The sequence below is a fragment of the Alternaria dauci genome, chromosome 9, assembly GCF_042100115.1.
Source record: "Alternaria dauci strain A2016 chromosome 9, whole genome shotgun sequence".
Classification (NCBI taxonomy): domain Eukaryota; kingdom Fungi; phylum Ascomycota; class Dothideomycetes; order Pleosporales; family Pleosporaceae; genus Alternaria; species Alternaria dauci.
Genome location: NC_091280.1, coordinates 1,420,269 through 1,444,437, shown reverse-complemented (window position 1 = coordinate 1,444,437; position 24,169 = coordinate 1,420,269). Strand labels below are relative to the sequence as shown.

At 52.3% G+C, this 24,169-nt stretch overlaps 8 protein-coding genes across 8 annotated transcripts; 3 read left to right on the top strand and 5 right to left on the bottom strand.

The window, feature by feature from the left end:
* Positions 1 to 130: 130 nt before the first annotated feature.
* Positions 131 to 2,869, bottom strand: ACET3X_009171 (uncharacterized protein; the record flags this gene model as incomplete). The annotated part of the gene is made up of 3 exons (XM_069455336.1): positions 131 to 1,557; positions 1,607 to 2,442; positions 2,490 to 2,869. The coding sequence occupies 3 exons, from the start codon at positions 2,867 to 2,869 to the stop codon at positions 131 to 133; spliced, it is 2,643 nt and encodes an 880-aa protein (XP_069303248.1).
* A 1,035-nt stretch (positions 2,870 to 3,904) lies between these two features.
* Positions 3,905 to 5,655, bottom strand: ACET3X_009170 (uncharacterized protein; the record flags this gene model as incomplete). The annotated part of the gene is made up of 4 exons (XM_069455335.1): positions 3,905 to 4,471; positions 4,517 to 5,108; positions 5,157 to 5,468; positions 5,516 to 5,655. The coding sequence occupies 4 exons, from the start codon at positions 5,653 to 5,655 to the stop codon at positions 3,905 to 3,907; spliced, it is 1,611 nt and encodes a 536-aa protein (XP_069303247.1).
* Positions 5,656 to 6,170: 515 nt separating this feature from the next.
* ACET3X_009169 (uncharacterized protein) lies at positions 6,171 to 6,958 on the top strand (the record flags this gene model as incomplete). Its single annotated transcript, XM_069455333.1, has 3 exons — positions 6,171 to 6,302; positions 6,349 to 6,821; positions 6,877 to 6,958. 3 exons carry the CDS (start codon positions 6,171 to 6,173, stop codon positions 6,956 to 6,958), a joined length of 687 nt encoding a protein of 228 aa, XP_069303246.1.
* Positions 6,959 to 7,144: 186 nt separating this feature from the next.
* Positions 7,145 to 7,749, bottom strand: ACET3X_009168 (uncharacterized protein; the record flags this gene model as incomplete). The annotated part of the gene is made up of 2 exons (XM_069455332.1): positions 7,145 to 7,632; positions 7,689 to 7,749. 2 exons carry the CDS (start codon positions 7,747 to 7,749, stop codon positions 7,145 to 7,147), a joined length of 549 nt encoding a protein of 182 aa, XP_069303245.1.
* Positions 7,750 to 8,983: 1,234 nt separating this feature from the next.
* ACET3X_009167 (chitin synthase I) lies at positions 8,984 to 12,093 on the top strand (the record flags this gene model as incomplete). The annotated part of the gene is made up of 5 exons (XM_069455331.1): positions 8,984 to 9,002; positions 9,136 to 9,359; positions 9,458 to 10,550; positions 10,602 to 12,010; positions 12,079 to 12,093. 5 exons carry the CDS (start codon positions 8,984 to 8,986, stop codon positions 12,091 to 12,093), a joined length of 2,760 nt encoding a protein of 919 aa, XP_069303244.1.
* Positions 12,094 to 15,436: 3,343 nt separating this feature from the next.
* ACET3X_009166 (uncharacterized protein) lies at positions 15,437 to 16,692 on the bottom strand (the record flags this gene model as incomplete). Its single annotated transcript, XM_069455330.1, has 4 exons — positions 15,437 to 15,962; positions 16,013 to 16,159; positions 16,196 to 16,444; positions 16,499 to 16,692. The coding sequence occupies 4 exons, from the start codon at positions 16,690 to 16,692 to the stop codon at positions 15,437 to 15,439; spliced, it is 1,116 nt and encodes a 371-aa protein (XP_069303243.1).
* Positions 16,693 to 18,744: 2,052 nt separating this feature from the next.
* On the bottom strand, positions 18,745 to 20,161 carry ACET3X_009165 (uncharacterized protein). Its single transcript, XM_069455329.1, has 3 exons — positions 19,640 to 20,161; positions 19,141 to 19,590; positions 18,745 to 19,086 (listed from the first exon to the last, which is right to left on the bottom strand). The coding sequence occupies exons 1-3, from the start codon at positions 19,899 to 19,901 to the stop codon at positions 19,064 to 19,066; spliced, it is 735 nt and encodes a 244-aa protein (XP_069303242.1). The 5' UTR covers positions 19,902 to 20,161; the 3' UTR covers positions 18,745 to 19,063.
* A 2,728-nt stretch (positions 20,162 to 22,889) lies between these two features.
* On the top strand, positions 22,890 to 23,738 carry ACET3X_009164 (uncharacterized protein; the record flags this gene model as incomplete). Its single annotated transcript, XM_069455328.1, has 1 exon — positions 22,890 to 23,738. One exon carries the CDS (start codon positions 22,890 to 22,892, stop codon positions 23,736 to 23,738), a length of 849 nt encoding a protein of 282 aa, XP_069303241.1.
* Between the last annotated feature and the right edge of the window lie 431 nt (positions 23,739 to 24,169).

The window sequence follows — 24,169 nt, the reverse complement described above, 5'->3', positions numbered from 1 at the left end:
ATCATACATCTGCCTCTATACGTAATCTAAAGGTTTGCGAATCCCGTGCTACGCATGTCGCACTGTTGCCCCCGTCTTACAAAGCTCATTTCACCAGCGCCCAAGTCTATCCGTCTTGTAAACACCATGGCTACTCTCCACTCAACTGCAGAATAAGCGTACTAGCGACATCCAAGAAAGGAAAAGGACTAGTGACAATCTTCTCTCCTTCCTGTCGTCCAGCACCAACAAGCTCCGTCCGCTCTCGGAGAATGTCCGTGCCTCCCTCGCGGAGCTTATTCGCCAAATCCTCTGGCAACGGCTCACCCTCACCCAGTCTACGCCACACGCCCTGTTCGTCATCCCAACCGTCTTGGTGCGGATTTGAATGACTAGAGGATAACGTGACGGAAGGAGACGCCTTGATTTCACGGACAAGGTTGGAGACGAGACGTTCGTAGCCTGCGCATTTGAAGTCTACGACAAAGAAGTCGCGGTCGATACTATACAGCTGAATGGACATGTATATGTAGACCGCCTCGTCGGGGTCGGGGTGTCCTTCGCTGATAGAAGCCGCGCGCGACGCTGCACGCTCAGACGGAGTCATGCCATCGACTCCGTGAATACTCGATGCACTTGCATTTGTCGAACTACGCCTGCGAAGACCAGAGGGGTCGTTGGCGAGATCCACGCGCGACGAGTGCGTCGAAGAGGGATGTGCGACACCAGGAGGAAACATGCCTTCTTTGCGGAAGCGAGCGTTAATGACCCATGGATCTTCCGGTACATGGTAACCCCAGTCATTGGTGTGGTTGTAATGCCTCTTTTGCCGGCCTCGTGTCTCCTGTTCATTGGCATCCTTGTTACGTATACTAAGCGGCTCACGATGTGGTGAGTTCACTCTAGCTCCTTGGTCTTCGTGCGACGAGTGCGATGATATCGAGTCTTGCGATTGACTTCGTGATTTAGGTGGTGAGCGATCATCGGGAGCCCGAGAGGTACTGCGACTGCGAGATCCACTTCTGCCGCCTGCTCTACGTATCTTAGGTACTTCCCAGTCAGCACCCATGGCTTTGAGTGCCTTGAATATTGCAAGCATTGCTTCTGCGGGCTGGTTCCTGGATCTGATACCAAACTGCCACTTGGTCGCTCGAGGCTTCTTGGCTGGCAGACTTGTCATCGGCTCAGGTTTGTTCCTGCCTGCTTCTGGCATCGTGCGGAAATTCGGTTTCAGCCTTCTGGCTGAAATCTGCCGTTGCTCTTCAGTCTGTTCTGGGGTGGGCGGGAGACCATCGTCTTCTTGGACTCTACTCAGAGGTCGCGGATGACCTTTCATGTAGGCTTTGTGATATTCCGTGAGACTGCTAGGCAAGATAGCCACTGTACTGACAGGACTCCGGATATTTGCAAGTTGGTTACTAGCGTTGGAACCTTGACGTACTCGTTCGTGTTCAGAGTTTGACGGGGGTATGAATTGTGGACGAGTAACAGCATTCAGTGATTGGGGCCTGAATTTATCCATGTGACTGTCGTGAGTAGGAGGCGACATGTGGTCCCACTCAGCACCTGTCAATAATGCTGCAGTAGACTGTTAGCCATGTACATTATTGGGCGAGATGTAGCTTACGGTTCTTCCGCATCATCTCGTTTTCGCGAACAATCAAGTAGGCATCCTTGATCGCACTTGGCTCATCGCGCGCCAAGGCATCTTGCACATCATGCTTTGCATAACCCATAGTCTTGCCAAGTTTCGAAACGACATTTTCATGTAGCGCCTGTACGCGGGGAGCATCGGCTGATGGCGCCAGCGCCTTAGGGTCAATCGCCTTGTTCGGGTCCGCTCCGCTATCGAAGAAGTCTTGGGCAGGTGGCTCAAGATACGCAGGCAGATCTTTGGTGAACCAGGGATCCTGCCGAAGTTCAGGAATCGTGATGCGGTGTACGGGGTTGACCATCAACATCTTTCTGATCAAAGATGTGGCGCCGGGGGATAGATAACTCGGTGTGCTGTACTGTCCGGCAGCGATCTTCTTGAACAGAGTGGGAATGTACTCATCGTCAAAGGGCAGTCGGCCTACGAGCAGAACGTAGAGGATGACGCCGCAACTCCACACATCGACTTCTGGACCCGCATACAGCTTTCCAGATATGACCTCGGGTGCGGCGTAATTTGGACTTCCACAGCTTGTCTTGAGAAAGTTTCCGTCAGTCATGATGTTGCTGAGTCCGAAGTCGGCAATCTTGACGTTGCTCTCGTCGTCGAGCAGGAGGTTCTCGGGCTTCAGATCTCGGTGTACAATCTTGTGTCTGTGGCAGTATTCGACGGCACATACAATCTGCTGGAAGAATTTGCGCGCCTGGGCTTCCTGCAGCTTCCCGTGGTTGACAATGTAGTCGAAGAGCTCGCCGCCGGCGTACTCGAGGACCATGATAATCTCGGTTGGTGTTGTTATGACTGTGTAACTGCGAGGGGTCAGTGTGCGAAAGCTGGGCATGTGCAGTCGACTCACAGCTTGATGATGTGAGGATGGCGTAGCAGCTGCAGATACTGGATCTCGCGCTCTATCCGGCCTGCCATGTCTCGGGTGACGAGTCGTTTGCGATTTATAATCTTGAGGGCCACCTTTTGGCCGCTGACCTGGTGAGTGGCCAGTTTGACTTTACCGAACGAGCCCTCGCCCAGCGTCCTGACTATGGTGTACTGCCCGAGCCGCTGGTTCGCCTTTGAATCCTTGCTCTTGCTCTCCTGGACGGCTGTGCCGAGCGCAGTGGGCGGCGCAACGGCATGGTCCTGGGCCTTTGTGGTGCTTGCGGCGCCAGCTCCTCGTCGCTGGGCGGGCATGGAGATGGAGAGCTCCTCGAGGTCCTCGTTATCGATTGCGGCCGACATGACGCGCGCAGTACAGCTGGAACGGCGGTGATGTAGTGGGACTTGTCGTGCTTCAGAGCACTGGGCTGGAGCTTCAGCCGGGGTAGTAGTTGGCGAGCGCCTGCGGGGACTCTACATGGAGCGTTAGCAGGTATGCCGATGCAGGGCTGGGCCAGACGAGCGGGTGGCTCCAAAAGCAAATGAACATGGACGCGAGTGTTTGCGAAACAACGAGCACTTACGTCACTGCTGTCTGTTTCTTTGCAGCGGGGCGCGCAAGCCGTAGTCCTGGGGCTCTGTGCTGCGAGTATACCGCGCTTGGCTCACTGCCCCGCTACTACGCTGCGAGCATCACCATCAAACGTGTCGGGGCGAGGGTGAAGAATGAATGGCTGCCTGGAGAGCGGGCCTGCAGCGGTTGGTTGGTTGCGTGCGACGGAGCAATGTGAGGCGGCGGCAGAGTCGGTGATAGGCTTTATCGATTGTAAGATGGTGAACAGGACAGCTGTGGTGGGGCGCGCTCCTGATGAGTGAGACACGGGGTGCTTTGGATGTCTGGGGGCAGAGGTTGGCTGGGAAGATTTCTACGCGAGGCAAAGGGCAGGAAGCGGAGCAGAGCGAAGAAAAAGATGGAGTTATGGGGAAGCAGGCTAGGCGCAAAAAGTGACGGAGCTTGGGGTATCGTGAAGCCCCTCTTGGCTCTGCCTGCGAGTTGAATAACCGCTGCTCCGGCGTCGGTCGGCTATTGCCATCACACACACCTGCCACGGCCGTCGCAATGACACTGGCAAACGGAATAACTAATCGGAACCGCCTACTATGCTTTGTGATAGCTGTATCTCGTGTGCTGCAGCAATCGCAGCAGCGCCGTCAGCCTGGGGTTGTTTGTTGACTTGCATCAAGTAGATCTGGTTCCCGTTTCCACGCGAGTGCTCCGCCCTCTTGTAACCCTCTGGCGGCCCCATGGGCAACTCCAAAAACCCATCCCGACCGACGTCTTCTCCATGACTGCCACGTTGCCCATCATCACCTGCAGGCCCATGCTCCACCCGCTCGTCATCTGAAGCAAAACATTCGTCCGAGTCCCCTCTGCTGAACCTCGCGCCGAGCAGCACCATCCACGTATGCAGCCTCGCCCTCGCTAGTCGAGCTGGCACTACTAATCTGCTTTCCCTTGCTGTCGCCGAACACCTTCAGCAAGACGACCATGCTTCCTGCGCTGAGTATGCTAGCGCATAGAATGGCAATCATGACAAAATTGCTGTTGCGGTACTTGTGCGGACCGTCCCTGGCATCTTCGGGCCACCCTGAATAGAGCGCGTACGTTGTCAAGATGCTTCCAAGATTACCAAGTCCAGACACAAGTGCGCTGGCTGCTGCTACACCCACCTCTCCATGGCGGGGCTGGAAGATCTCGTTGGACCAGGCCATGCAAATGGGCACCGTTGGGCCTAGTCCGAAGCCGATAAGTAGCACACCACCGTAACGCGACCAGCCTTTGGCGAATGTGGCAATCAACAGACCTGCAATCTGTATCACAACGGCGCCGCTGAAGAAAGCAGGACGGTGATGGTGGAAACGATCCGAGATTGGCGTCACGAGGAGAATGGCGATGAGGTCCATCTGTTGCAGTTAGCTCTGTTTATACAGCGCAGTTCAGATCCTCACAATCCAGATGGGTGCCGAAAGCAGACTGAGCTGAATGCCTGTCAGGCTTGGGTTGATGCCGCGTATGATCACAGTCGCATAAGCCTGTGTTCCGTTGCCTACTCCCACCACACCAAAGTACATGATGACAAGGGGGTAAATCCTCCAGTCGATGACGACGTGCCAGAGATCTTTCATATTCCACAGCTTGCGGCTGTAGACGCGAGTCAGATCTTCGTAGTGGATGCGCGCGTCTTCGCCTTCCAGGGCTGGTTTGCCTTGCGGCAGCCATTTCGCCAATCCAGTTCGCTGGCGGACCTGACCAGGAGGTAGTGGTCTATCGGGTAGCCACCAAAGTAGCGATATGCCAACGATAAAGCCGACGATACCATACAATAGGAACATCCACTGGAACCCGACCAGACCACCCACCCCATCCATCTTCTGGAAACCAGCTGAGACAAGGCCTACGACCGCGGCAGACATCTGAGATGCTGTGAAATAGCGTCCGATGCGCTTGCCAGTGCGAGACGGGGGGTAGAAGAGCGTCAGATAATATGACATACCAGGCCACATGCCTGCAATGACGATACCCAACAGCAATCGGAGAAGGCTGGGTTGTTATTAGTCCATGAATAGAGCATCCATTGAAAGTACCTACTAAAGGTTCCAGGCAGCATTCATAGCAGTCAGACACATGCCAATGATACCAACACAAGTGACGATGCGACTCATCCAGGCGTGGGGACTGACTCTTGACATGATGAGGTTGGAAGGAAGGTCGAAGATGACATAGCAGACGTAGAACAGCGCCAGGCCAGTAGAGACCTGCTTCGGTGTGATGTTGAGTACGGATCCCAGATCATGGCCTTCGGCCAGGTTCATAGTCTGAGCAAGTCCGATGTTGGAGCGAATTGCCGAGCATAAGAAGTACAGGACCCAGAATGCTGGCAGAATCCGGCGGTCGAGCTTGCTGAGCGGCCGTTAGCATGATCCGTTGACGAGAAGTGTATAACTCACGAATACACTCTTTCTATCCTATCGATATCGACCATTTCAGGTCCGACTTCGACATCGTGGTGCAACCCTGTTTGCTTTGCATCGCTCGTCTCCCCGACCCTCTTCTCGATGGGTGCGATCTCCACAGCGTCCGAAGCCATCATGTGCAACTGCGAGAAGACAAGACAGACTGGTGAGTCGAAGGGGGGACGGATACCTCTCAGCGAAGCACCTTCCCTAGTTACTTGAGCCGATACACCGTTCGGGCGACCCTCCACCAACTGCGTGGGCACTCCCATTCGCCAATGCGAACATTTTGCATGGCTAGTGGGGCAGCGCTAGCAATGGTTTGGGGAATGATCATGGCCGGCGGTCGAGAATTGGATTGCAACTAGGTGTGATTTTCCGAGGGTCCATGCGGGATAATGGCACTACCTGGGACTCTGAGCAAATTTGTTGAAGCTATCCCGGATATGTCGTCAACGGATAATCGAGGATGCTGATGTACTTTGCTGCGCGACTAGGACAGACGGAGCAATAGGCGGCTTGATCTACCGCTAGTGCGGACTTCCGAGTCCTCGTCATTGTTAGTAATCGAGCATCTCACCATAAGCTTTCGGCTTCATTCCCAGCAACGACCGTAAACAAACCTCATACCTTTGTATCGCACACACTTATGTGTCCTGTATTGTATCAGATATTCGCGAACACCTTTGTGCGTTCTGCGCGTCGCGTACGTCCTTCTGCGCAAACACTTCGTCTCAGAGGCGCGCGGAATGCTTCGACATTGCCAGAGAATCCACACATTGTATGTTACTCAGGCTCTCGGAACCACACCTACTCACCCGATTTAGTACGTTCATAAAGATCCGTTTGATCCGAGCAAACGTTTGCTGTCACTACTGCCCACGGAACCTCCCACGCCACAACTCGCCATAGGCACATGCACCGCTCTCCCACCGACACCCCAGAACTTCACCGAGAACCCGCAGTTCCTTCCCATCCTATCCTCTGTGTTCGCCACACACGCCATATCTGACCCATATGTCCAATCGCAAGCAGCCGTCTACGCGTCGCCAGGCGGCTCCAGTCTCTCGCAACCGAACGATGGCGCAGGCGGCGCAAATCACCAGGGCGGCATGGGAGGCGCAGGTCATGGAGGCTGGATACACATCAGTGACTTGAGGAATCCACCAGACTATGGGCGCATTGCGTGGCCCGAGGACATCTTCGGCAGTGTGGAAGTCGATGGCAATGGCCATTTCAGTGGAGGTGATGGAGGCTGGCAAAACAGCGGGACATACCGCGTCGTGACGAGGGAAGGCATGTGAGTATCTTTGCTGGAATCCAGAGAGTCGGGCATGAAGCTAACACACGAGCAGTTTGGGACTGACCGACTTTATGCGAGGAAAACTGATAGAGAAACTACTGGATCTAGAGAGGCAGATTAAGCGGAACTCGTAGCGACACGACACGATAACGAATTATACCCCCGAAAGAATCACGCGTTGTAATGAGGCTTGTTAGAGTCTATTTAGAATTGTATATGCATTGAAGCCTAAGGTAGTCTATGGGGTATCTAAACGCACAACCACTCCACACGCAAAATAATCTTCTACCATTCATGACCTCGTCTCTCCTCAGCTCAGCTCAGCTCAGCTCTCCCTTCTCAAGCCTCTCCAAGAAGACCTTTCCAAACTTCATACACTGCTCATACGCAGCCTTGAACCCTTCATCTCCCCCATAATACGGGTCCACAATCTCCTCACCCCTCTCTCCACGCCTGCCCTTCCGCATCTTCCCCCCAAACTCCCCAAACAGCATTACCCTCCCAACACCCTCCTCACTTCCGCCCCTCTTCCTAAGCTCTCTCTGCCTCAGCGCCTCCAAGTCCTCTAGGTTGTCGTCGTCCATGGCGAGTATGTAATCGAACTTGTCGAAATCGCTGCTAGGAGAGAACTTTCGTGCCGAGTGGCGGTACGTGGTTATCTTGTTTGCCTTGAGGGTGGCCATGGTGCGCGAGTCGGGGCTTGAACCAATGTGGTAGGCGCCGGTGCCGCAAGAGTCGATGGCAGAGATCAAAGGGTGCGAGGGTGCGGTGAGAGACTGGAAGACGCCTTCTGCCATTGTTGAACGGCCTGTGGGGAGAGGTCAGTGCTGTGGTAGGGTGCAAAAGGTGGAGGGGTGTGTTTACAGATGTTTCCGAGGCACACGAACAGGACGGAGACGGGTCTAGGGGATTTGGAGTCGCTCATCGTGGTGATATGGGACGTGTCTTGGTCGTGCGTGGGAAGGCTGGGTGGGTGTGAGGTTCCTTTGAGACCGAGTGTCGTGGAAATACGAGGGGAGAATCGGTGAAGATCTGGGGACGGCGTATCGTCGGGATCGGGGTTGGTAGGTAAGCAGCTAATTCGGAGCGCTGCTACTTGCAACAGAGCACGCTACATGAATTCGCATGGTATTCTTTGGAAATCCATGGAGTTTGCACTAATACCAGGACAACACTGACATTTTCCACGTACGGTGAGACATCTTGCCAGACTCGATTTGCTTCGCCGCAAATGACGTGGGATCGACAGGTACTGCACGCGCGCCGGACAACGAGCGATCATCAGTGTGCTATGGTGCTAAGACAACTCAGGTATTCTGCTGGATTGAGGGTCTGAGTTGCTTTTGCTGCTCACCCGTAGGCACGCGCAGTGTAGTGTAAAGATCGGCAAATACTTGAGCCATTCTCGCGCTGCGGCAGCCACACGTTTACGTATGTACGAGTGACCTGTTACTTCGGCCTAGTGGGGTTTCCGGAGTCGTCGAGTTGCTACAGCCGCATCCGCGCGTGCATGTGCCCGATGGCTTGCCTGATATCCAAGGTGTGAAATTGCCATGCTGACGAAAACGACAGAAAAGAAAAGCCCATGTCGTCTAGCCAACCTCTACGCTCTAATCATGTACCAATGGCAATCAACTTCGGTATTTTCGCAGCCGTTGGTGAGCAGCGCTTTGACGAAAATAGACCTTGGAGGCTGCGTAATAGCAGGGCTGTGAAGTGTGGCGCACCCCGCGATGATTGCGCAGCTGCTCAGCTGCACTGGAATGGATGAGGCCTCCAAGGAACCAGTCTTCCGCAAGCTGAGCTCATCCGCAGCATCCTCGTTTCTATAGACTTTGAGTCTCCCCAGTCGCGCAATTTCTGAAAAGCCGGTTCCTTGCGCTCTTGGTCCTACATCATTTGACCGCCCGCTAATGCGTTGCCACGGTAAACAATCCCGCACCGCTACCGACCCATCAAGCGCACCAGACAGGCACATCTGAAACCCGGACATATACCCGTCGCCTGTCCTGCGACGCCTATACAACAGCAGACCATAACAAGTCGCACCTTTCTGGCTTTGTAACTGGGTCACTCCTTGTGTTTGTGTTTTGGCCTGTTGATACGCTCGTCGCTTTGCCGCAGAAAGATTGACGGCGCAGCATACGCGGGAAACAAACATGTCATACAACCGATTAGGTGAGTAAGAACTTGGCGGACTCGAGATCGCATGGGAGAGGCCAGTCAGTCTCGACACCTTTGCAAACCACCGAGCAAGCCTTTTCCACCACGCGGTGCCTCAGCTGCCAGTCAAGCTGACCGTACTACACAGGCGCACCAGGCGGTAGCGACGACCCGTACGAGATGGATCCACGAAGACAAGTTGGGCGGACTCCTTCGCCAGGCCAGCCTCTCCGCGGCTACCAACTGGAAGACCGCTATGCATCACCACATCAAGACCGCTATGCGTCACCACAACCCTCGGGCATCTTGGAGATTCCCATGGGACCCAATCCAGCAGCAGCTTCGGGCGACCGCTTGCCGTTACAACCAAGTGTATGTATTGCGCCCCCAAGGTAGACCGCGAGTGTTGCAGATTGTGCACGTCGTTCAGCCATGAATCGAGGTGTTCGGCAGACTGACGCCCAGAACAGTACTCAGTAGAGAACATCCCGTACGCCGCTGGCAACTATCACGACGATTATGACCCACGACCGCAACACCACGACTCTGATTACTCCCTCGACCCCCAAGCGCATCACGATGCATACTACAACCAGCCTTACGACCCAACACCGCATGACGAGAGCCCAGGCGCCGGATACGGTACACAACCGACGCACTACTGGCAAGATGAGGACATGAATAGACCCATGATACATGGGGCCAATTCCTACGGCCCAGATCCCCATGATGCAGAAGACATGGACCCAGAGAACCCCTTCCACGATGAGCCCGCGCCCACACCCAGCCCAGCCCCAATCAAGCGATGGAAAACAGTCAAGGAAGTCCAATTGTTCAAGGGCAATTTGGTGCTCGATTGCCCGATTCCGCCGCGGTTACTGAACCAGGTCCCACATGCACAGCCCCCAGAGCGTGACGAGTTCACTCATATGCGCTACTCAGCCGCCACATGCGACCCTGCAGACTTCGACGCCGAGCGCTTCACCTTGCGTCAGAAGCTTTTTGCAAAGCCAAGGCATACTGAGTTGTTCATTGTCATCACCATGTACAACGAGGAGGACGAGCTGTTTGCGCGGACCATGATTGGTGTCATCAAGAACATTGAGTACATGAACTCGCGAACCAACAGCAAGACGTGGGGCAAGGACGCGTGGAAGAAGATCGTAGTCTGCGTCGTCAGCGATGGTCGTGCCAAGATCAACCCGAGGACCCGCGCCGTGCTAGCAGCGCTCGGTGTCTACCAGGACGGCATTGCCAAGCAGCAAGTTAACGGCAAGGATGTGACTGCCCATATCTACGAGTACACCACACAGATGACGCTCGACATCAAGAAGGGCGTCGTCGGTGTCAAGAAGGGCAACACTCCCGTTCAGATGCTCTTCTGTTTGAAGGAAAAGAACCAGAAGAAGATCAACTCCCATCGATGGTTCTTCCAGGCTTTCGGAGCTGTCTTGGATCCCAACGTCTGTGTGCTTATCGATGCTGGTACAAAGCCTGGCAAAGACTCCGTCTACCAGCTGTGGAAGGCGTTCGATCTCGAGCCTATGTGTGCAGGTGCTTGTGGTGAAATCAAGGCTATGTTAAACGGCGGTAAGACGCTCCTGAACCCGCTAGTTGCGACACAGAACTTCGAGTACAAGATGAGCAACATCTTGGATAAGCCTCTTGAGTCTGCGTTTGGTTTCATCTCTGTGCTTCCTGGTGCCTTCTCGGCCTATCGCTACGTTGCGCTTCAGAACGACAAGACTGGACAAGGACCACTGGAGAAGTATTTTGCTGGTGAGAAGATGCACGGCGCCAACGCTGGCATATTCACGGCCAATATGTACTTGGCCGAGGATCGCATTTTATGTTTCGAGCTCGTCTCCAAGAGGAACTGCCACTGGATTCTCCAGTACGTGAAGTCTGCTACCGGAGAGACGGACGTACCGACCACCATGGCCGAATTCATCAGTCAACGTCGTCGTTGGTTGAACGGATCCTTCTTCGCTGCTGTATACGCCCTGGCCCACTCTTTCGACATATTCCGAAGTGACCACTCTTTCTTGCGCAAAACCATGTTTCTCGTCGAGTTTGTTTACCAAACTATCAGCATGATCTTCGCCTGGTTTGCTCTTGGCAACTTCTTCCTGGTCTTCCGCATTCTCACTGCTTCACTACAAAACGAGCTCGGTACTGCGGGTAAAGTGCTCTTCATCATCTTCGAGTGGCTCTACATTGCTGTGTTGATAACATGTTTCATATTGTCACTCGGTAATCGGCCACAGGGTTCCAACAAGTGGTACATGTCTATGGTCTACTTTTGGTGTATTATCATGGCTTACCTCATGTTCGCGTCCATCTTCATTAGCGTTCGCTCTGTCCAGGGACAGATCGAAACTAACGGCGGCTTCAACGCGGCAGATCTGTTCAAGGATAAGATCTTTGCCACTTTGATCATATCACTACTATCAACGTATGTGATGTGGCTATTGGTATCCATCATTTTCCTGGATCCATGGCATATGTTCACGTCTTTCTTGCAATATCTGCTCATGACACCCACTTACATCAACATTCTCAACGTCTACGCCTTCTGCAATACCCACGACATCACTTGGGGTACCAAAGGAGACGACAAACCGGAGAAGCTGCCTTCAGTTACCACCAAGGCTGACGGTAAAGCGGATATCCAGGCGCCAACTGACGACGCTGATCTCAACACTCAGTACGAGGCAGAACTCCGCGTCTTCAGCGCCAAGTGGAAGGAAGAGAAGAAGGTTCCCTCGGCCAACGAGAAGCAAGAAGACTATTACAAGGGCTTTCGATCTGGTGTCGTGCTGCTCTGGATGTTCTGCAACTTGGGCTTGTCGGCTTTGGTTCTGCAGTCTGGTGGCCTGGAGCTTACCGTCAGTAGTCCCGACGAGGCCCAGAAGAAGCAGAACGACGCTGCCACTATCTATCTGGCGGTGGTTCTGTACAGTGTCGCTGGCTTGGCTGCGTTCAGGTTCGTGGGAGCTATGTGGTTCTTAGTGGTACGAATGGTAAGTGACACACTGAGGGCCTTCGGGCAACTCCAATCATACATGAAGCAAAGACTAACCACTCGCAGTTCCGTGGTGTATGATCGGACATGATCTTGGCGGTTTGGGGTTTGCAGTCATTCTTGGCGTTCAGGTATCAAATGGTCATGAGTAGTGCTTCGAAGGCCTTCATCCATTTTTTGGTGAGGTGTACGACATGATACCAGCTTCTTGGGAGAGCACGCGATCTCAGCGTGCAGGATGAGTGTTTACGTATTTCATGTGCCAAATGCCAGTTCAACGTTCATATGAGCTTCTTACCATGTGTTTTGGTTTTGTCTTCGTGTTGTTCCTGTTGTTCCTGCCCTTTCTGTTGAAGGAGATTATCGTCGCTCTTGCTCTCACTCTCGTCCCAAAGCGGCCATCAACACGTCACGTTCCTCACATATCATTATGCGCATCCTCTCTTACCATGCTCAGCATATCGCATGGCATACCGTGAAAGACACGTCTACACTTTCCCATTCTGATTGAGATTTATGATACCGACCTCACCTTCACCTGCGTTGGCATCGCTGGGCTTCAGCACGGGCCCTTCGCCTGTTTACCGTATATCAACAGAGCAGTTGCGTCCACGACACAATCTTCAACCCCAGTCCTCTCTTCTCTTCCATATCCTCCCTCGTAGTCGCTCGAACGACCGCAATCGCCCACTGTTCGATCACTCCAATCATCTCTTTAACGCTTATTGCAGACCGATTGCATTGCTGTCACTGAACTCTATCAAGGTCGGTCACTCCCATTTGACGATTAATTCTTCAGTCAACACTGCAACGGCAATCCCACCATATCGGCATTAGTTCCACACCTATCACATAGGCTGACCGTACTGCCATATAGACACTCGAGATCAACCCAGTCTTACCGACTATCACTCACAGCTATGAGCTGGGATACTGGTGCAACTGCAGGTATGCGACATACTGCGACTGCCCCGAGCTTCAACTGACACAAAGATAGGCGGCGACTCCTCATGGAATCCGGCTCCTGCTGGCGACAGCTGGAACAGCGGTGATGCCGGTGCCGACGCTGGTGCTGGTGACTCTTGGGGAGGTGGTGCTGACGCCGGCAAAGGCGGAGGTGATGCTAGCGACGATGGCTGCCGCATGTGAGTAATGCCTTGCCAAACAACTTTGCTCCATGCCGCTGACATCAACATAGCTGCAAGCAGACTGGCCACTTCGCCCGCGACTGCCCTGAAAAGCCCGAGGGCGGTGGCGGCCTTACCGGCGAGTGCTTCAACTGCGGTCAAGTCGGTCACAACAAGGCAGACTGTGTCAACGAGAAGGTCGAGCGTCCTTTCGATGGTACCTGCAAACTCTGCGATCAGCAAGGTCATCGCGCTGTCGATTGCAAGTCCCGCCGCATTGTCGACTGGTCCGGCATCCCGGAGATGGACGCTGAGGCTGCCTGGGTTGCTCTGATCGATGCTGCCAAGGAGAAGGACCTCGATGCCTTCCGTGTCTGCTTGAGGGCCTATGCTCGCGCTACCATGGATGAATTCAACCTTTCCGCCGTCGAGCAGGCTCTCCGTGAGGATGACCTCGCGATCTACCTTATCGCCAAGCAGCAGGAGATCGCCCCTAACATGACTATCATCGACCTCGTCGGCAATCCAGACTGCAAGTATGTTTTGTCCGTCCAGCTCTCTGCGAAGCCTCGTCGCGCCAAGATGGCTCAAGGTTGGCCTGAGAGCCCTGCTCAGAACCTGGAGCGTCTCACTTCCTGCGGCTACGTTCAGGATTGCGGCGTTCCGCTGTGCGGCAATTGCGGTGAGCTTGGTCATGTTCGCAAGTACTGCAAGCAAGAGCAGGCTGAGCGCGAGAACACGGCACCTGAGGTTCAGTGCGTCTACTGCCAGGAAATTGGCCACCGTGCTCGTGACTGCCCTAAGGAGCGTGTCAACCCATACGCGTGCAAGAACTGCAAGCAGGAGGGCCATAATTCCAAGGAGTGTCCGGAACCTCGCTCTGCTGAGGGTGTCGAGTGCCGCAAGTGCAACGAGACTGGTCACTTTTCCAAGGATGTAAGTATTGTGGGACTACAAATTACCCGAGCCCTTACTAACAGCTGATAGTGTCCCAACGTTGCCGCTCGTGCTTGCCGCAACTGCGACTCCACCGAACACATGGCTAAGGACTGCGACCAGCCCAAGAACCCGGACAATGCTCTTTGCCGCAACTGTGAAAAGACAGGTCATTTCTCTCGCGACTGTCCCGAACCCAAGGACTGGTCTAAGGTCAAGTGTAACAACTGTAACGAGATGGGCCACACTATCAAGGTATGTTTGATGTCAGCACCCAATCTATGCGCGGAGCAAACTAACTTGAACAGCGCTGCAAGCAGCCTATCGCTGAAGATGGTGGTGATGCGGGTGGCGGCTGGGATGCTGGTGCGGGCGATAGCGATGCTGCTACTGCTGCTGCCGCTGGAGGCGAGGCTTCATGGGGAGGTGACACTGGAGGTGGTGGCTGGTAGATGTCTGTGACGACTTCTGACGAGAGACTACGGTCTTGATGACCAACAAAGGATGCACGCGAACACGACACGCCTTTGGTAGTCGTCTGACTGTATGGTAGCTTTGACTGCTCAAATTAGCTACAAAATACAAAAGATGCTTCCTATTCAATTGTCTAAATTTGCCTCGTTTTGCTGTGGATACTCAATGCTGGTACGACCAATGTTTCTTTTGCTGAACTCTACTGCACGCCATGAACATGTTCGCGGAGCATATTCCATCTTGAATTCTTCAAGTATCTTACTACGAGTTGCAGCAAGTATTTATAGGGTACCTTTCGTAGTGTCAGATGAATCGAAACGGATGAGCTTCTCAGTACACAAATCTATCGAGCACGCCACCCTTACTTGTATTCAGACGGCTTTGGGAGTTTGCTTCGGTGACAACTCGTACATAAGTACTCAAAGCCACGCATCCGCACCCAATGGCAACCCCCTTTGCTCCCATATTGGAAAACGCTCGTCATGTTACTTCGATACGCTTTTCTTCACGCTGCTCTTAATGCGTTCCCAGCCTTTCTTTTCTTCTGTCGAGACGACATCTACAAGCGTCAATGCGTCTGAAATAATGGCGTTGGCTTTGTTACTCTCACGATACCTGGGTAGACTCTGCATGAATCGCGTTGCCCATCAAGCACACTCCATTGATCGCCAACAGATCCAGCAAATCTGGCAGCGATGGAGATGGTGTTTTCATGAGCCACTGCAATATTCTATCCTCGCGCACGTGTTAGTTTGCGGCTCTGTGAGTCTTTGAGCGTTGCCTTCTGTGCCACTTCGTCATCAACGGTTGGTCGTACTTGTAAACTGCCCTAATATGCCCTAATATATACTGTATTCGAAGCAGCGCATGTACAATGTCTCAATGAACTACAAGTAGATGTAGCAGAATGGCTCTCCATCCAGCGAACCTAGCAGATCCCCAATCGGCCTGTCTGGCATGTTGAGGAAGTTTGTGCTGATAACATCCTCTAACGTAGTGTTCCTGCTGGGTGGGTTGTTGAGGATAGTAATCGTTCCAGCTACTGTCTTTGCTTGGTTCAGATGCAACGCTTGCCACATCCACCACACACGATCCAACATGGCGTGGTGCAGGAAGAATACAGGGTCGTTGGTGCTGCTGAAGAAATCGGCGGCGTCACCACCGATCTTTACGTGTCCAGCGGTATGTGTACCTAAGAATCCGTCGGAGAAACGTCCCTGGAGCTCATTCTGGAATGTGTATACACTCTCGGAAGCCTCACCGAGTGTCATATTGAAGAGGTTGGTCAAGGTGTAGTCCTCGGTGGTGGGGATAAAATCACGTCGAGCGCATCTTGGGTTGTACTCGAATGGATCGTTCACGGCAGCGTACCCCTCCATAGCAGGGGAGACAGGTCCGAGGTTCAGTTGCAGACTGGGCGTTGTTAGACGGGATAATTGAGAATTTAAGAATACCAGACTTACTTCTTGAAAGGACCACTCTTTATACATCCACCTCCATTTCCTGATGGCAAGGAGATCAAGCCGCCACCACTAACACTGCCATTATGTTTGAGGAAAGCGCCATCACCTCCCATACTGGTCTCAGAACCATCAAAGAGGGGAGATTTGCTCAAATCGTTCTGGTAACTAAACCAGTTCCAGTACGGCTGATAACCTGTATAGCCACATTCGTCCCGTAGTGCCTTCTCATAGCCGTACACAAAGTACCTGTGCCAGCTTAAGAAATTGCCTGTACCGTGGATTGATATCGTCTGGTTTATATGTTGAGCGACGAAGTCATCGTATCGCGTTTTTGCGCCGAGTACAAGTCCTGCAGGTGTTTTTGACGGTGATGAAATCAAGCATTTTACGGCTTTGATGTAAGATTTTCGCTCGTTCTTACTCAATAGATTCCTGCGGCAGAAGTCAGCTTCCTGTCTTCTCAGATAATATGCACAAATCATTTACCAGTCTCGACGAACGTGTGCGTTGGAGAGAGTGCAGCTCCTCTTCGCAAGTGTACCGTTTGCCTCGGCCTGCTTCAGTGCCTCCATGGCCTGATTTTGCAGATCGGCAAGCAAGTCATTTTGAGGTGCTATCGCGGCAGACGAAGCAACGCTGGTCAGAGCCAGCGCAATGGCAGAGATCCCACAGAATCGCATTTTTGCTACGAGATCAAACAAGAGAAGTGAGATGTGGTGGTGGAATGGAGCGGTGACAGCTGCGCGCCGATGTGTCTAAGATACGATTTTGCCCCATATCAATTTGTACGTGCATACAGTATCTACGCCTGCAAAGTTCGCTAGTTCGCATTCGAAGTGGTCGCAGAGACGAAGGATGCTCGCCGTGGTCTTAGGCATCGGAGTTACTGGAATAAGGGCTCGCCTCGAGGCGACCCATGTGTTTTCCACATGGGCCCTTCGGATGCTTGTGCTGTAGCCTTGCATAAGCCCAAGATACGGGAGTCGAGGTTCGTTGCCAACCGAGCGCTGGGTTATAGACGTTGAATCGTAGAGCTCTGATAGGATGGCTCGGCCGGGGCGATGTCGCGCTTTCGACGACCACGCTGCAGCCACACAATAACGGCAGATTCTTCGATGCGGGTCGGATGAACCCTGGAAGGGTACAGGAGACTGACTCGTACTCTCACGATGACTGAACTGCATTATGGTGTTTTGGACAAAAGAAAAAAACATAACGATAACAGTTATAGCATCTTCAAAGTGAATGCAAGGGAAGTTGCACGCGTTCGTTGCGGAAGTCATAACATTGTTCCGTGGGCGCGATGTCGTGGACACAGCATCAGTAGACAGGGTTCACTGGCACTAGTTACTAGCGGAATCTGACCCAACAGGGCCCACGGGAGGATGCCGATCAAGGAAGCAAGAGAGCCAACTCTTAATATCAATACTGTCATTTATAAAGATATGCGTACACAACCAGTGCATGTCCTTGTCCGAAAAAGGTGGGAGGATATCGGCAAACCCAAGTCCCAATCGGATCATCTCAACTTTGAGACGGTGGACATAAAAAAAGTCTTCCGGCTTTTACGAGAGCGTAGAAATGCTTATGAGTCTTCCGGATGAGACCTAATTCGGTTCTGGGTTTGACTCTCCGCAGCCTGCACGAACCGCCGAGCCCCAGATATGGGTGTAGCCGTAGTGATGGCGGCCCCAGGGTTGTAACAAACACAGGGATTCAATGCAGGTGGGATGCCATCACCTACATCGCTACAGGCAGCAGGTTTGCATTGCGCAAGCCAGCAAAAAAAAACATTTGTTCATCATGGGAGCATAGCTATGCAAGTATCTCAAATAACCATACCTAGGTATCCTTCCAAGATTGTGTCGCTAAGAGACGTTGATGGGCAGGCAGTTTGATGGATTAACGGACTTGACATATGGATACCGAACTGAGCAGAATACACGTATGCCATATTATTGGCACGGAACGGCTTTTTCCATGCATGCCAATGAGTCACTGCTTTTCTTTTCAGAACCACACAACGAATAGAGTTCGAGCTAAGACTATACACAGCCCCAAGAAAAACCTCCGATATGCTCTAGCCGCCGTCAAACCAGATTTGTGCCACACCAACCACACCCGTTTTGCCAAGCGAAATACCCGCTGCTACAGCCACCAAAGTAGTACGAACCATTATACGGGCCGTTGTTCATCCAATCCTACCGCTGAATGTATTTCTAGTTCTCCTTCATCTCGGAAGGGGCTGCAGGGCTGGGCGAGTGGTTAACGTCATGTATTGGGGTAAGAATCTCTTGGGACCCAGTCCAAACAGCATGTAGAAGACATAAAGGCTTGGTAGGAAGCCGATAATGGTCGCTGGTAGCTCATCAAAAGGTGATAGGCGGACGAGAGGCTCTCCGTACTTCAAACTAATCGCAATAGACAACATAGCGCAAGCAGCCTTGCGCGCCTTAATGCGGTGTGGACAACGGAAACGGGGGAAGTCCGTGAGGTGGCTGACATGTCGTGCCGCGACGTGGTCATTTAGCCTAGCAACTGTGGCAGCACTTGGTCCACGTAAGCGAGTCATATTGGTGGGATGGCAGTCGTGATCACTCGAACTGTATCGCGTCTTGTCAACTTCTCGCACGTTAACTCGCATACTGCACTGTGAAGTGTTCCATGGATTATCACGAAGGTCTTGGAGCACAACATGAAGAATGAAAGAAAGATTTTAGAATTAAGGCAAGGCCCATACTAAGTGCGTGCACACTATAACCGCCAAACGCTAAGAGTCTCAAACGCCCGTAACCATGCAAGTGTCCGTTGAGGAGAACCGAGACCTAGCGGAGCCGTGCGAACAATGGGAAAGAAAGGGTATCGTAAGTTCAGAAGACGAAATGAAAAGTGACAAAAAATGAGATACATGCCGTGCTGCACATTTTCTAGATGTCTGTGGGACAGGTATAGACGCGCGCGACTAACCCAACTGTGGAAGCACTGTAGGAGGCATGAGGGGTAGAAGCATTCGTGGCTGATTCCAAACGAGCGTCGCAAGCTGAGCGCCTACTATTTTGGGCCATAAATCCAATCTGCGAGATGTTAGTGGTCTACTACAGCAGCTTAAGCGTTTCATATACACTTACATTGCGCAGCGTATTTGACTTCCCAAGAAGCTGGCATGCCCTTGCAAGTGGCAGGCTTGTTGCCACCAGCAGTCTCGACACGGTAGACGGTGTCGATTCCTCCTTGGGTGATACCAGCCTTGTGCTGGAGATACAGCCATTGAACAGCAGGGAGGCCGTCCTTGCCCGGGCATGCATGTGCTGGTGCATCGACATTGCCGATCTTGGCCACTTGAATCATGGGGAAGGGTGCGCTCAGTCTGTCGAAGGCGAATGTTGGAGTGTTGGTTCCCGACACATCGGCGAAGAAGTGATGACCTGCGATATGTTCATAGCCTTGCGACCTGAGGCTCATGTCCACAACTTGAGGTGCCCATTCGCTCAACGAAAGTGCAAGAGGAGAAATGGAGCCAATCTTCCACCTGGCCATCTTGTCGTTGTTGAGTTTCGTACCGATATCGTATAGAGTGGCTTGATGGTTGTTAGAGATGTCTTGTTGTTGAACTGAAAAGGTTCTTACCATATGCACCCGTGGTACCAGGAGCCACGCTGTCGTCGGACTTGCTACATGTGTAGTTCTGTGTGCCAATACCGAGGACAACGTACTTCAGGTCTAGACCAAGAGTATCTGGACTAGTAAGAGTGCTCTGGGGAAAGAGTTTGGAGAGGCTTTTGAGGTTCCGGGCGGGAGTGTATGTTTGTGGTTTGCCAGGCAATGGTAGAGCAGCTGCAGTGGCAGATGCGACACAGAGAAGGGCCGCAGTAACCGTGGAGAACAGCATGGTGACTGATAGCGAGCAGCCTTGCGGGAAGCGAGCGTTGCTGGTGATTTGCGCTCGCTAGAATCGGGATGTTTCTACCCAAATAGTGCGCTGCAAGTTTAAAGGTAACAGTCTAAAAATCTTGCGAGAATGTGTATGCAATATAGGGGGACCTTGAACGATGGTAGAGATGAATAGAGGTTTGGAAAGACTGATCTTATCAGAATAAGGACGTCGTCGTATGTCTTGGCTAGTGCGAGTGTCAAGAACTGGAAGCTGATATCACCGTTACACTCCTCTAATACCAGGCGGCTCGACAGACTTATACCTTCATCTGTAACTTTCGCGCTTGGCCGTTAGACAGGCGGCCTACATGGGCATGCATGCGCCGCCATGTGTGGGTGTACGCAACACGGGCCTCCATCTTGACCAGATTTCCTACTATTATCCTTGAAGCGATATGCACGCCAAATTGGTGAGACCTGGAGGTGGCTTTAGCGTCTCAGGGTAGTTCTCTTTCCGCATGTCACCTTGCCGCTCTCGGCAAGCTGGGTAAAAGGCTTGTGTCTGCTGTAAGCGCTGATACGTGCAATCTTGCGATCAAAAGCAGGGATTTTGAAAGCGATACGATGGGCCTTGCTTCCCTTGTAGTGAGCCGCATTCCAGTGGCGCTGTCCGCTCTTCGTGTTGAGCCTCCATTCGCGCTTCCGGGTCTTCTGAACGTTGGTTTTTTGGCACATCGCCTCCACGTCCAGCGCAGCGTCTGACAGTGAGGCATTGATTCTGCCTTACGGAGGCGGCGCAGTTGGCCTGTCACCCTCAGCGGTCTTCCAACGAAGGATTCTTCAGTTTCAGCATCAGGCCCTCCAGACGAACACCAGACGTCGGCAGAAGTGCACCCAATTTTGGGAATTGGGTTCGCGCTTGCTTGAACGGGACGTTGGATAGAAGGCTGGGGTCTCCCTGGCATTCACCCGCCGTCTGTGCGCTGCAGACGCCATGCATCGGACGGCTCGCAAATGACCTGATCTGGCTGAACAAAGTCAGTAAATGACCCGATAGTGGTATGCACGTACTATCGAACGCCCCACTTGAAGCCCAAATGTTGGTTAATTAACTGGGTACTCAGCAGAGATTAACGGAAAATGCGGCAACTGTGAGTTCTGGAATGCATAGGCATTCACTGGTAAGCCTTGGAAAACAAGTGCGGTGTAGGTCTCGTCAGAGTTGCAGGGAGAACTGCATCCGCGGTAGTGCCGATGCTACGCACGGCTGAGGTTAGGCGACCTTGAAGCTTACTTTCCCGCGAACTTGATCATGATGCCTGTGCTGCACAAAGACTTATGTCTTTCTTCAAGCATAGATGATACGGTTGGTCTGAATAAGGTGGCATTCTTGAACCCGTTCGTTCACGTTCGTCTTCGATGCTAATTCGAGTGCACAGCAACACGTTCGCGAAAGCTGCAATGAGGTACGAAACATACTGAAGACGTTAGCTACGAAATCCAGAATCAGGATAATCACGAGCCGCAAAATGCGCTCTAATCGTCTGACATAGAGAGTGGACATCACCTCATTGGCAGTGAAAGAGGGGTAATGTTGGCTCATTAGCTTCCTGCAAGTCGGTCGAAGCGGTGACATTAGCCTCCTTTCTTTTTTGCTCCACAGTAAGCTTGTGACATACCTGTCTAGCTAGCGAGCAAATTCGTGGTGCATTACGGGACGACGTTGCATACGCCATTCGAATGTTCCGTTTAGACATGTAAATGACAGGTCGGCCGAAGGATCTTTCACGGTAACAAGTGTTTCGAAACCCATGAAGTTCACAGAGTGAACTGTGTCAGAGCTCAAGCGAAGGTTTCAGCGATGATCCCGTACAACATGCGACACTTCCCCAGCTCGTCAACGTCGCTCGAACGCTTCCAGGAGGCACCCTTCAATTAGGCGAAGGCACACGTGTGCGCGGATTGTTGGGCTCCTGTCAGCATCCTGAAGTGCTTTTCAAACTCTTGACAGCTCCTGCAGTGGCTGCATGGTGGCAGTCGAGACTGTGACACCTACCGCAACGGCAGATGTCTCCCGTTCTACATCTGCTCAGTGGGCTCCGCTTCTGGCCGCGTCGGCATGAGTTGATACTTGAGATGTCGGCGCATGCTGATGGCGCATCCAATCCGGAAGCGGTGCGCCAATCTGCTGCCCGTATCCTTCGATTCTCTTCTCTGCCGAGATTCATCGGATATGTAAAGTCCATGTTATAGTGGTTAGAAGGACGTACCAGAATGTCATCGAAGTGAGAACGCGAAAAGGTCTAGGTTCGGAGATGGCAAAGTAAAGTGACCGAAAGAGGAAAGGCTAAAGCGGGGTGCCGTATTTCGTAAGCCAAGGACTACCTTTTCGTCACGATAACTTTACATCCGGACGGCTATGCTGGTTATCACGATGCAGTAACGCGGAACAAGGGCATTTGATACAAAAATTTGGGCTTCTTGACTTGGCCCACATCTTGCAATGGCAGACAAAGGCGATCGTAATGCTCTGGGCTTCCAAATACCGTCATTGTTACTACATCGCGTACATCCAGCGGCAGCATGCGTATTGTGCATCTCAGTTGTAAGGTAAGTCATGCTCGTACGGAATGTATGTGAGACATACACTGACTTCGTATCTTCACCTCTGCAGTAAGCCCCGTCAGGATGCAAAGTGACTCTTTCGGATGCTGACCTATCAACAAAGCTAACGTTTGCATACGCATTCTACAACGCGTTCCTCCATCCGTTACGACACTACCCTGGTCCACTGCTTTGGCGATCCTTCCGCATTCCCTATGTCATCTCAACGCACCGCGGCGATATTCACAAGCGATTTGCTGAGTTCCACACCAGGTATGGGCCAGTCGTACGTGTGGCTCCCAACGAGCTTTCCTATGCCAGTAGTCGTGCATTGAAAGAGATCTACATCACCCGCCCGGGCCATCTACCCTTCGAACGTAACCGTACTTCATTTAAGAAGATGACACCAAACGAACCCAACTCGATAGTGAACTGGCATGAAGAAGACCATACGAGGTACAGGCGTGCTTTTGCAAATGCCTTCTCAGAGAAGAGCCTGAAAGAACAAGCACCAGTCATTGAGAGCTATGTCGATCTCTTTATGAAACAGATGAAAAGAAAACAGACTGTCGACCTTGAGAAATGGTTAAATTATCTGACTTTTGACATCTCCGGAGACCTCACCTACGGCGAGTCCTGGGACTGTGTTGCAAGCGGTAAAGCGCACCCCTGGGTCGATATTGCCCAGGACTTTGGCAAAGGGCTTGCCTTGATCGGCTCGATCAATCATTACCCTCCTATCGACAAACTACTCCGACACATCATCCCCAAGCGCATCTTACAAAGGAGTATGGACCATCGCAAGCTGAGTATGGAACAAGCTCAGAAGAGGATCGCGCTGGATGTAGAGCGGCCAGACTGGGTGACACCGACGAAGAAGTATAGCGATCAGAAAGACCGCTTCACAGATGCTGAGTGGGGAATCAACCTGCTCGTAATTGCCTTTGCGGGGAGCGAAACTACAGCGAGTGCCTTGACTGCTGTCGTAAGATTATTGTTGCAGCACAGGGGTGTCTTGCATCGACTCACAACAGAGATCAGGGGTACATTTCAGAATGAGAGCGACATGACGGTAGCGTCGACAAGCAATCTGCCCTACTTGAACGCCGTCATCAATGAGGGCATGCGACTTGGCCCTCCCAACGCCGTCGGAGTACCTCGCGTTGCTCCTAAAGGTGGAGATACTGTATGCGATCAATGGGTTCCTCAAGGCGTAAGATACCTATACTCCCATCTTACCTCATCCTGACTGAATTGTTCTGAACAGACCCATGTAACTTACAATCAATACTCCGCCTATAGACAACCGTACAACTTCCGCAACCCAAATTCCTTTATACCGGAAAGATTCCTACATCGAAAGGCAGAAGAAGACGACATGGCTGCATTTGCGCCTTTTATTGTGGGTAGACATAGTTGCATAGGCGCCAAAGTTGCTTACAATGAGATGCGACTTGTACTTGCGAGACTCTTGTGGAGTTTCGATCTGAAGTTGAAGGATGACCTGGATAGGTGGGATTGGGGCGAGCAGTGCACATATCTACTTTGGGTATGATTCACTGCACAATCAGATTATGCGGTAACAAGTGCTAACAGCGAGGTAGGATAAGAAGCCATTAGAGGTCACCTTGGAACTTGCTTCCAAATAAACATGTAAGGCTACCAGTAGTCGATCAGCAG

Bases quoted from the DNA above. Each gene is read 5' to 3' on its own strand.
- ACET3X_009165 (XM_069455329.1), bottom strand. From the start codon at position 19,901: ATGCTGTTCTCCACGGTTACTGCGGCCCTTCTCTGTGTCGCATCTGCC. The intron at 19,591-19,639 runs GTAAGAACCTTT...ACAACCATCAAG, and splicing joins TGGTACCACGGGTGCATATG to CCACTCTATACGATATCGGT. The intron at 19,087-19,140 runs GTAAGTGTATAT...AACATCTCGCAG, and splicing joins AGTCAAATACGCTGCGCAAT to ATTGGATTTATGGCCCAAAA.